The sequence below is a fragment of the Convolutriloba macropyga genome, chromosome 4 (assembly GCF_964194025.1).
Source record: "Convolutriloba macropyga chromosome 4, txConMacr16.3, whole genome shotgun sequence".
In the NCBI taxonomy this organism is placed as follows: Eukaryota; Metazoa; Xenacoelomorpha; order Acoela; family Convolutidae; genus Convolutriloba; species Convolutriloba macropyga.
Genome location: NC_134471.1, coordinates 5,929,489 through 5,942,191, shown reverse-complemented (window position 1 = coordinate 5,942,191; position 12,703 = coordinate 5,929,489). Strand labels below are relative to the sequence as shown.

Below are 12,703 nucleotides of genomic sequence, written 5' to 3'. Positions count from 1 at the left end.
AATGTTCAGGTGTACGTTCAAATATTGCTGGAAACATTTCCTTTTGCTATGTAATTCTCTTCGTCACTCTCTGAGGCTTTTTTGATTTTTTGAATCTTTAGCTACAACTTTAGCAGTTCGTTTCTAAACTGGAACCAGGCTGTAACTTGCTTTTGCCAGAGCTACTCTGCTCGTTCGCAAACTTTGAGAGTTATTCTTCTGATAGCATCAATTTTTTTCCCACTTGCTCCAATTCCTGCATAGAGATAGTTAGTTTTCGGTTGAAACGAAGTTCGTTGTCTCTGTTTTTTGGAAAAGTTTAGCGATATTTAAGTTCCAGTATTATCATATTTTTTGACACAGACAACTACATATCGTTTTTCAGAACGCGCAATATCGTGATAAAAATTAAAGTTTTCTTGAGACGTCGACATACTACTTTCTTTTTCAACGCAAACTCAAACTTGTGATCACACCTTGTTTTTGATAATAAAACAACACGTCTTCAAAGTTGTGCAAGTCGGTAATAAAGCCTAAACCCGACTGAACAATCAGAGATGCTGAGACGACACTGAATTGCTTATGGAAAGGAAAGACACATGTTGGCACATGTACTAGACACAAAAACTCCTAAAATTCGGCCAACCAATCACAAAAGCCGAGACCAAAACTTGCAAAAAAAATCAAAAACATTTTGTCATATGCACCAGACCAAAATTAAACTTCAGTCAGCTATCAGAGGTCGGCAAAACAAATCCAGATTGAAAAAAAATAGACGAACACTGTAGACATATAGCTACAGTAATTGTTAGTGCTTTGAAACTATTAGGGGAACAAAAACAGAACAGAAAAACTGTTTATTAAAGTAAAGAAAAAAATAGAATTTTTTTCACAAAAAAGAGAAATTAGTTTTCTTAAGTATATAAGGGAAATATACTGCTCATTCTATCATTTTGCCTAAGTTACGCAGTAAGGATCAGTTGGACATCAGTTCTTCCCGTTAAAATTTTGCCATTTTTATATTTTTCACCCAATTCTTACACAATATTACGTGATCACATTTGCAATATCACTCAAACACTTTGTGTTACTTAATTTACCGGTCGGCACTTGTTGTCATTCACAATGCAAAATAATTTGCGCTTAATGGAATTGCTGTTTGTGGAAATTTCATACCAGACACAATAATTCTCAATTTGGAGCCCTGGCACTTAAGTTTTATTGGTTTGCTAATCTGCCCACACTCACTAATCTGGATAACATATGGTCAATAAAACTATCAAATTGAAACAGGATGTGGGATCGAAACCACCAAAACATAACTCCATTTCCTTTTACTGTCAATATATTAGATAAAACTTACAAATGATTGAAATTATGAAAAAAGTAGGTCAGTTATATGTCTTTTGAAAACCCAATAATATTCTTTTTGACTAAAAAAAGGGTTCAAGAGTTTTTAAACTTTAAAATCAACTTAATGGAATCCAAGAAACTGCATTATTTTTACAAGTTTTTCAATAATTCCATAAAACTGTGAAATTTTAACAAGTTTTTATCCCCCGCACAAAATAGCTGGAAATATCATAAGTTTTTGCCCACCGAACAAATTTGGCGAAAATTTGACAAGTTTTTCTCACCGCACAAAATTGAGAAAATTTTTGCAAATTTTGTCCCCCACAATTTTGAGAAACTTTTACAAGTTTTTTCCCCGGCACAAATCGAGAAAATTTTTACAAGTTTTTGTCCCTCCGGCAAAAGTGAGAGACAAAGTTTTTCGACCTCAAAAATGTACCGCACGATTCGTCACCGAGGGGGGGGGAGTCCCCCCGTGACAAAACCTTATGCACGACTTGTGACTGGGGGGACGTCCTCCCGTGACAATACGTGCATTTTAGTATACTACTCATATTTTAGCCAAACTGAAGTTCAAAAATAACAACATGAGAAAAACTAAATGAGGGAAATTTTTCGAAATTGAATCTAGCTATATCTTCTCAGTGGAAGTCAATGCAGATTACTGCAATATAAAATCCTTTGAAAAAAAAAATCAATAGAATAATTGGACAATTAATCACAAGGTTAGTGGTGAGCGTAATTGATGGAGAATTATTAGACTATAGAAATAGTGAACCGAATTTTAAAGATGTCAGTATGAAAACAGTGAACAACATTGTTTTAAGCTAAACTAATTGGTGACAACCGTGAATTGTGAAATATTGAATAAAAAGGGGGGCAAAAATTATAAAAACGTGAACCAACAATTTTATTTTGAGGAGAGGTGGAGAAATAATGAGAATCGAGAAATAATGAAAGCTTTATGGGGTAGTTGCCAAATTAGTCGGTTCGTTAGTTGTGAGCAAAAATGCATAGGGAAATACTGGTAAAAATTAGAAAAATTGAGGCAATGTTAGAGGGGCTATTGAGAATAATCAACACTTTCTGCAGAGCTACATACGGATATGTGCTTTTTGAATGATCGAGAAGTCACCATCATTCAACGCAAAATTATGTAAGATAAGCGGTGAATGCGGTGAAATTACATAAATCAGGCGGTGAATGCGGTGAAAAAAAAACTTTATCGCCTGGTAGCGGTGAAATTGCATAATTTCACCGCTGATTTTAGCGGTGAATTTACATAAATTCAGCGCTCTGAAAAAAATGTCAAAATTATGTGAGATAAGCGATGATTACGATGAAATTAAGTAAATTCATCGCTTAACTTAGTGGTGAACTTACATAAATTCCCCGCTAAGAAAAAGTGTGAAAATTGTGTGAGATCAGTAGTGAATGAGGTGAATTTAATGGGGAGCAAGGGAGGAATCATTAGATTTAAGCCCATATTAGATTATTAGATTTAAAATTACCCCTGAATCTTACATCTTGTTGGCACTTTTTCTGAGCAGGGAATTTATGTAATTTCACTTCTAGAGTAAGCGGTGGACTTACAAAAAATCACCACATTTCTCCGCTAAAATATGTAATTTCACCGCTAAAAATCGGAAATCTTACAAAAATTCACGGCGCATGTTTTACTGAAAGTAGAGTGAATTTGATTTATATTCAAAACAAAAATACTAGAAGTTAGTGAGAGATGGCGCAGTGGAAGAAGAAGTGCATGACATGCAGGAGGTGAGAGTTTTGAACCCTTGTAAGGGTGGTGAAATGCGGTGACTTTGGTGAGTTTACCGCTTACTATAGCAGTGAAATTACACAATTTCACCGCATTTCACTGCAAAATTATGTACAAAATTTGCAGTAAAAAAACAACTTTTCAACGCTTACCTTGCATATTTTTCTGATTTTTCCTCGACCCGGGATCAAGAAATGCTATCCTATGGGAAAAACTAAATCAATCCGTCAAAATAATCAACATTTTTGTGGTTGACCGATTTGAATTGGGAATGATAGAACATTAAAAAGAAACCAAAACCTGCCGGAGTTTTTGAATTTTTAGGAATTGACGCTGAGAGTTGGATATGTTAAATTTTAAATCGAATCAATACTGATCAATTTTTGTGAATGTTGACACATCAAAATAATCCTCGAAAATCGATAGAGCATTCCGCACGTCCAAGGCCTCCCCATTCTGCTCAGCTGAAATCAAATCTGTCGATTGGTTTCCTTTATATATCATTAAAGTTCAGTTGATCATTTTCAAGTTCTGGCATATTCTCATTCAAGTGAGCTCATGACTGATAGATTGATCGATTTCCCAAACAACCCAAACAATTATGATTCAAAATTTTTCGTTACGCAATAATATTTGCTCAGTAGTACTGATTACAAACATGTAGCTTCATTTCATAATATATCCTTAAATATTGACTAATTAGTTTTCACTAATTATTTCGACATTAGGTATTAGAAATCTGACATATCGATCATTTAAACAAGTATCCGATGAAACTTTGACTTTCTTAAGTACCTGTATTCCTCATGTCCCTGGATAATTGAATCAGTTCTGCTTAAAAACTCGTTCGTTATTGTCATAAGTCTCCGCTCAAACTTTGACTTATTAGTGCCCACTAAATTTTGTTCTGTAATGAAAAAGCGACGATCTTAAGCAGAACGAAAAGAAGTATCCAAGGGCAGTAGAAAAACAGGTACTTAAGAAAATCAAAGTTTCATAGGATACTTGTTAAAATGATCGATATGTCAGATTTCTAAAACCTAATGTCGAAATACTTGGAAGTGAAAAATAATTAGTTAATTTTTAAGGATATATTGTGAAATAAATCTACATGTTTGTAATCAGTACTACTGAATATGTATTAATGCGTCGTGAGAAACTTCGAATCATAATTGATTGGGTTGTTTGTGAAATCGATCAGTTGAGCTCACTTGAATGCGAATATGCTAGAACATGAAAATGATCAACCGAACTTTAATGATATATAAAGGAAACTAATCGACAGATTTCATTTCAGCTTAACAGGATGAGGAGACCTTGGAAGCGAGAAATACTTTAGCGTTTTTCAAGGAATTTATGAAAGCTTTCAACATGTTTGTTTTGAGCAGAAGCGAATGAACCCGAATAAGCTGAAAAAAATTGAAAAACGTTTTCATTATTCGATTAGGATTGTGTTTGTTGAGGCTGCTCAAGAATCTCAGCGGAACCGAAATATCACAGCCTGATTCTCGAGCTCTGGGCCGGCCTTGTTCTTCGCTGGGTTCCATTTGTCTAACAATCTCGTCGAAACCTTTAGTCGCTCGGTCGTATTAAAGGACTGCAATTTGAAATTTTGAACTGGTTTGATTGAAGTTAAGAATATCCATAGTGATAAACTATATCCAATCTCGTGCTAAGTTTGTAAGGCTTCTGACATTTGCTAGCACTTTTGCTAACCGCTCGTCAGGAAAGCTCAACTAACGTAAAACTTGAAAGGTCTTAAGATCTAAGAACTTAGCATAAAAGACTAAAATTGGTGAAGATTCAAATTAGAGTCGATTTCAAAACCAATTGATATCGGTACCAGTTTCTTATGATTCTGAATATGACACAATTTAATTATTCGAATAAACGAGTTAAATTAAATAATAAGGTAAATATCATCTATAACATCATCGTAACCTTGTCTGATTGGTTAATCAAGTAAAGTGATATAAGTTAATTTTTACAATGTTAATGGCAATTTATTGCAAAATTTGCTTTTGTTGACATAAACAGGGTTGGTGACTACGTACCACTATATCCCTAAAATGTATGGCATCTGATATTTAACAAAAAACTAAGAGTTCACAAAATTTAAAAAAAAAGGAAAATTGTCTATAAGTCAGAAATATATGCAAATTTTGTGGGTCAACCCCATTTGTGGGTCTGATCCAAGAGCACTCATGGGTTCAATAGGTAGGTTAGAGTTAACCTAACCAAGTGCTAAGACCGTTGTTTGCTCATGTTTTCTTTTCAAAAATGGGGGGTATTGGACAATTTTAGAGTCCCAAATTGTAAAAATATTCAGTTTTGGTCGGTGACTTTCGACCAATTCTAAGTTTTTCCAGTTTCAAAATCAATTTTCGCTGTCTCTTGCTTCTGAGTCCAACTGGCGCCCACATCGCTGGCCCTGTTTTTAATATTGGAAACACCATCGTAGAATACTGGCGCTAACTTCACGACTGGCCCGTTCAGCTCTCTGTGTGCCATTTTGTCTCTTGCTGGCCGCAAAACACAATCGTTCTCAGTGGGGATTCCAGTAATGCGTCCCCATTTGTGCAATTAGCGTTTCACAGAGCCATCTACTAGCCATACCAACTCACCGTCCTTCAGGTTTCGCACTTGTTCTTCTGAACACTAAGATCCTTGGTTCCATTGTGAAAGAGTCCATGTTTTCCAGATCATATCGCATATGCTTGAGCCGTTTTGACGGATTTTCTTACGTCATGGGAATGCTCCCTTGACGGCATAAATGGTGCACTTGCGTTTTCTCGTCCTATCGGGAAATGATTTGACGTGAGTAACTTACTGATTTCAGCGATCTTGCGTTGAAAGTTTCTTCTACAAGACGCATTGTAGTACAAAGAACCTCGTCGGTGAAACTTCGGCTGTCTAAGATTGCAATCTTGACTTTTTTAGCATTTTTTAAGCTGTCTTTCCCTGATTCCTCCAAATTGTGGGACTCCGGGAGGATTAAACTTTCAAACAATTTTTTCCTGTACTAAGTCGCGTTCGATCTTAGCTTTATCCCATTCGTCCAGGAATTCTTTTAGTTCCTTGGCTGCTGCAACAATTTTCGTGCCGTTGTCACTGATGGTGTTCGAGTAGCTACGTCTTGCAATGAAACGTTTAACTGCAGCTATAAAGGACCCTCTTTGCAATGTTTGTGCAAACTCGATGAGCACTGCTCTTGTTTTTGGACAATTGAAGAAGCAGCACCATTTTTTCAAGGTACGTCGTAGACACTTGATTTCAAATGGTCTTTGCCGACATTTGACACATCTTGACTTGTTTTTCCTGAAAGCATTTCTTAATCCGACGATCCAGTACACATGTTGGGGTACTTTTCTTACGTACTCTGTGCCCTCGTGTAGGTTGTCACAATGCGCTATCTCCAACAGAAGTTGTACAAATGGGTGTTTTGCTGTCAATAAAATTGGATGCCTTGCGTTATAATCGAGTTCCGAATGCTTCAGTCGAGACCTCTCACTCGAATTTTTCATTCCTCTTCTATGAAGGATGACAATTTGGCAATGTTCAAGGTTTTGGAGATTTACTTGCTGCTTGTTATCGACTTTGAAACATTCGGGAAGCTTTCGTTTTGAACAAATCGAAACAAACATTGTTCTGCTTGTTGGATCACATTTGATTTTAGAAGTCCATTCAGATTTGTGTTGAACCTCATGCAGTAGGCAATGATGTTTTTATTTCGGTTGAAGCTACTGTATCGTCTCCATTTGAATATTTTCCTAGTTTAGTTTCTGTGGCTAGTACTGGTAGCTGGCTCAGCTTCAAGTTCGTTCACTTGGCACTTGGCACATTGGTCACATTTCTTCTTCTGTCTGGCGCCATGCCGGTCCGTTTAACCACCCAAACTCCCCTGAGGCCTTCAATTAACATCCCTCCGGTGCCGATATCTGCTGGGTTTTCTGTGCCTTTAACATCTCTCCCCATAGAAGAGTTTTCCAGTACTTCTGCTGCTCTGTTGGCAACAAACACTTGTTGTTTTTTTGGGCTGTCTGTAAACACTGTAACACTGTAGATCAATTTTCACATCATGCCCTCTCAATATTTGCCTCCTAAGACGAAATCGTTGGACTGCGGCTTGAAGTTCTAACTTCGAAATCGTCAATTGTCTGATAGGTGCTACACGGCATTTTCCGATCTCGTAAATGAGATTTAACGTTATCTTGTCTAGCAAATATGTCATGATGCACATTGCTTTTTTTGATGCGTCTGTGAAAATGTGGGGTCTCAATTTTGTACATCCGTTTTCGAAGTAAAGTCGGTTTATCGACATCGTCCTGATTTCTCTTAACTCAGAGCCCTAATCACTGATCATTTTTGAGTGTTCCGCTGAGAACTCTTTGTCCCATGCCTGTACCATTGCTGCCCAGATGCTTTTGAGTAGAAACTGCATCCTTATCGTGAAGGGTGAGCAAATCCCAAGTGGGTCGAAAACTGCTGAGACAAAGGATAGGACAATTCTCTGAGTTAATTTCGCTTGAACTTCTTGCTCTGTTCCACAACAGACTACGAAACTGTCTGTGTCTACATTCCATTTTATTCCAAAGGTTGGGGATGATTGTGGTTCGGCCTCGAAAGTTTTCGCAACATTTGTTTATCTGTCCGCCTCTGGGATCTCTGACTCCAATTATTCGTCACTTGATATCCACTTCGTCAAATTGAATCAACCTTTGCTGAGGATGTTTCGAACTTTTGGTAGACTTTCATTGCTACTTGAGATGTTCTGACAGACTTCAGAAAGTCGTCCTTGTAGAACTTTTGCTGGACAGTTTTTGCCGTCAGTCTTGTTATCCAGTTGATGCAAAGCTTAATTTGCACAAGTCAGCGAGCTCTTTGCGAGCACAAGTCAGCGACCAAAAACTTGTCGTATATACTCGTGAGCTTCTATCCTCTGCTCTAGATTGTCGCGGCAGAAAAATTTTAAGCGTCGGTTGTCATCGCTTGGGACAGCAACTTAAAGAAAAATCGCTTTAATGTCGACAGAAAGCAAAATTTGTTGTTCAAGGAAGCGAAAAATAATTCCGGTCAGGCACTGCAACAGGTATGGTTCAGATAGAAGCTTGTCGTTGAGGGCTACACCCTGGTATTTTGTTGCTGCGTTGCACACTCTTCTGATTTTCTCGTAGTTATGGGGTTTGACGACACGACGATGTGGCAAATACCATTGAAGCTTCTCTACGGTTTCATTCAGTTCATATTGATCAGTTTGCGGACATAACCAGCTTTGAAGTCAGTTTTAATGGTTCCCTGATAGCGCTTTTGTAACTTATCAGCTTTATGTAGGTGTCGTTCTAGACACTTGAGTTGCCCCATCGCCGAGTCAAATTTATTTGTTAACTTCACATCGTTCTCTCGTCACAGAAATCCACCTTCATTCTTTTCACCGGTGAATTGAGTTGTTTGCTCCAATTTAACTGTTGTCAATAGTTGAGACTTCTCGTGTGTTGAAACCGCTTTCGGCGCTATTTCCGTCTAGAAATCTTGTGATCTGGGGATTCATGCTACTGACAAAGACACTTTTCGTCCTCACGGGTGCAGTGTAGATACGATAAGCTTACCCAGAATAAAAATAAGATCCTTTATCACACAAGGTTTGGACGCTTAGACTGTGGTTTGGATTCAGCAGTTTACTGCGCACAATAAGGAGTCCTCCTTGTGTGATGTTTGTCGCTACTGCAGTCGCAGCATCCGAGGCACCGGTTGTACCCTCCTTCCTAGAACTCCCACCGATTCTTGGTCATGCTGAAATCCAAGCCGAGTCAAAACATTAACTGCGTTTGTAACTGCATTTGCTAAACGAAGATTGCCACTGAAGTCTTTGTGTCAAACTGGAGGGTGACTGTATGTCTTCTTAAGTTGAGCTAGGACTATTGTTTTCGGTCTGTCAAAAATTTTTGCAGAGAATATCCCAGGATTGACAATATGACTGTGATCTGAAGCCCAATCCAGAAATTGTCGCTTTAGCCTGACCAGTGAGGCTAATCTGCAGATACTTACTGCATCTTCTCAATATGGCTCCGCAGTTTTTAATGCAAAATGACATCGAAAAGTTCTGCCCACTAGGGCCACTCCAAGAGGTCTCCTCAGAACTCCGTTAACCTGAGTCTTTGATGACCCTCTTGTGTCACCACTCGGTTGGTAATTTACTTGTGGGGTAATTTGGCTCACCGTTGTGTGGTTTTGACTGGCTCTTCATTGATCTGTTACGAGAGCTGTGGTTAAGGCTTTGACTTCTCTGTCTGTTCTGGAATGCAGGCGCGCCTTGCTGTTGCAACGTCGTCTTGGGCAAATGCTTTTGTGGTTCTGTCACACTAATTGATTAAGGGACTTCAGACTTGTTGAGAATACTCGAATCATGCAGATGCGTTGAGAAAGCCATACACCCGTTTGGAAAAGCGATGTAGTTTTCGAGTAGGCGCTGAATCGTTTGTCGCACATATCCTGTGTGACATTTTATGGAGGGTTGATCAAAACTTCAGGAGATAGTGGCCGCCTTGGGCCGGAGTGTTTAGCCACTGAATCGGCTCAGCCTGCCGTTCTTTCTATCTTGCGTCTTGTGCCAACTCTTTCTATATCGTCTGGCTGCGACCCAGATGCTCTCGAATTTCCGTTTTCAGTTCAATTTCCAGGCGCCTTTGATCTTCGGCGTCTTTCATGCTCCTGCTCGAACTCCAACTACCCCTCTCACAGTCGTTGCTCTGGTTCTTCATTAGCCCCTAGGTTTCCGGGCTCCACTTTGTCAATGTGTTGCCATCTCGACGAACTAGAGCTAGCGACACTGGGTTCTTTTCTGCATCCATGTGTAGCTGAAATCCGGGAAGAGAACTCAACATTCTCTTTGACATATTTTTCCCGCCTCAAATCAGGTCTTGTTTGGGTTTTTATCAACAGCCGATCTGGATGACTCTATCGACGTTTTTTTCAGCGGACACTGTTTTGTTCTGGGCTAAGTAAATTTCCACATCAACAAGTCTGTCAAATATTTTAAGCAATTCAGCTTGCTCTCTTTCTAGTCTCTTGAGTTGGCCTGAAATCTTATAGTCAACTGTTTCTCAAAGTCTATCGGGGCTCTTTCCAGCCATCGTTTTGTTCTGGTCCACCAAATTGAATTGCAGGGCCGTTGCTGTTCACGTGGTTATCCGGGTCTGCGGATCAAATATTGCGGCTACTAAAAAATCTTAGCGGGACTGAAACGTCACAGCCTGGTTCTTGAGCATTGGGGCCTGTTTCTTCACTGGGTTTCAATTGACTAACAGTTCCGTCGAAACTATTAGTCGTAGGTCGTATTAATGGACTGTAATTTTAAATTTGAAATAATTTATATGAAGTTAAGAATATCTACGGTGATAAACTATAACCATTTCGTGCTGAAGTTTTTATGGCTTGGTCAATTGCTCCTACTGTTGCTAACTGCTCGTCGAGAAAGCTCAACTAACGTAAAACTTGAAAGATCTTAAGATCTAGCAACTTAGCATAAAAGACTAAAATTGGTGAAGATTCAAACTATAGTCGACTTAAAAAACAATTGATATCGGTACCAGTTTCTTATGGTTCTGACTATGACACAATTAAACTATCCGAATAAACGTGCGAAAGTAAATAATATGGTGAATATCGTCTATAACATCTTCGCAACTCTTTTCTTATTGGTTAAACAAGTAAAGTGATATAAATCAATATTTACACTGTAAATGTCAAGTTACTGCAATTTTTGCTTTTGTTGACATAAGCATGGATGGTTATTACGTAGCACTCGACGCTTTGATTATATGGCATTTGATCTTAAAAAAATAACTAAGATTTCACAGAATTGACATATAAGGAAAATTAGCTAGAAATCAAAAATATTTGAAATATTACACTTTGCACCAAATAAGTGTTAATAGCCACATTTGTGGGTCTGATGCAATAGCACTCAAGAGGTCCATAGGTAGCTTAGGGGTTGCCGTAACCAAGTGCTTAGACCGTTGGTTGCTCAGGTTTTTCCCTTCTGAAAAGCAGTGGGGGTGGTGGACAACTTTGGCGTCCCAACTTGTATAAATTTTTCCACTTTCAAAAGTTAATTTTTATGTATCATAGCTCTTGCTTCTGATTTAAAGTGGTGCCAACATTGTTAGTTAATTGAGTGCTGTATTGGGTGGAGACTTAAAATGAATAGAATATTTTTTGAATAGAATTTTTTTCCCAGAAAGAATTATCCATGAAACGGTTTTCTGGAATTTTAAATGTTTTATTATTTTAAAGAATTCCCGTAGTATTGAGTTGATATTTTGTTAACGACCTCTTAGGCCTTGGAGTGGTCATTGATCCACCCACCCCTTCAGCCACGGACGTAGATTTTTTTAAAAAATTTATCATTATTGATGATTCTGGTGCCATGGGTGCTTAATTTGTATATTTTGTTGCTTAACTTTCACGTTTAAAGTTCATCTCAACCGTTAAAAAATGCTTAATTTTTTTTGGTAATAAAGGCATTTGAAAAGATTTTGAATCGACCATTCTAGCTATGAAAATAGCGTAGGTTGACATATGAAAAGACTTTGGGTCGACTGTAATTAACGAATGAAAACTCCGTTGGTCGACCGTTATCAGGGCATGGAAAGACAGTTGGTTGACCACAAAAAAAGGTATGAAAAGACATTGGGTTGACCTTAGTAGTGTACCTGACCATGTATTTAAGGTTTGGAAATAACCCTCATCTCGACATTATTGGTCTTTTCATATGGTCGACCCCTTTGACTAGGGTGATACTTAGCGGGTAATCTAGCGGCCCGGAACTTAATTTTAGACACATCTGTCTTGAAGTGACATGCGATGCCAAAGCAGCACAAGGCAATGCATAAGAGCAACAGTTACAAAAAAGAAACAAAGTATGATTGCCTGGAAGCATGGAATCATAGAAGATTTTTAAAAAATTAGCTTTTTTTTCTAATTTTTGCAGCAACATATTAACCTCTTTGGCGTTCAGACCATGTGTGTTTTCCACAATTGTGTGCACGTGCAAATGCTCGTCCATAGTTTTTGCGGACAATTTTTTGGGGACAAATGTACGTTTGTAAACTATAATTCTGTGTATATTTGACTCAATAAATAAATAAATAAATAAATAAATAAATACACTTGACCATACAACAATAAAATTGCTTGTTGAATATAATGAGATATACATTTGATACTTGCTGTGCTGAAAAGCACTTTTGCGGTCATCGAGTTTTCTTGTTGAGGCTTCAAAAGTTGATTTAATGAGTGAACAAGTTGAACTTTTATAAGCAAACAGACTATAAACAAAAAGCGACAAACAGAAATGCTACACTAAGAGAAAAACCTGTCCCGTAAAAAGAAAGCATAAATTGATCAACTTGTCCGAAATGATCGATTCAAAAACGTTTGGATTACATTTTTTTATAGTTTTTGTTTAGCAATGACGTCGAAATGGCTATTTACAACCAATAAGGTTGAGTGATTTTTTTAAAAAAATCGCGCCGTTTTTCACAACCATGTTTTCAGAATAGAGTTGCGAGCGAGTGCTGACAACAGTGGCAGTGA

At 37.9% G+C, this 12,703-nt stretch overlaps 1 protein-coding gene across 1 annotated transcript in view; it reads right to left on the bottom strand.

Moving 5' to 3' along the window:
- LOC142338229 (troponin C-like) overlaps nt 1-12,367 on the bottom strand; it is a 32,993-nt gene extending 20,626 nt beyond the window's left edge. Inside the window, exon 1 of the mRNA XM_075387890.1 lies at nt 12,111-12,367. Within this exon, the coding sequence (XP_075244005.1) occupies nt 12,111-12,326 (216 nt within the window). The 5' untranslated portion in view covers nt 12,327-12,367. The remainder of the gene's footprint in view (nt 1-12,110) is intronic.
- Between the last annotated feature and the right edge of the window lie 336 nt (nt 12,368-12,703).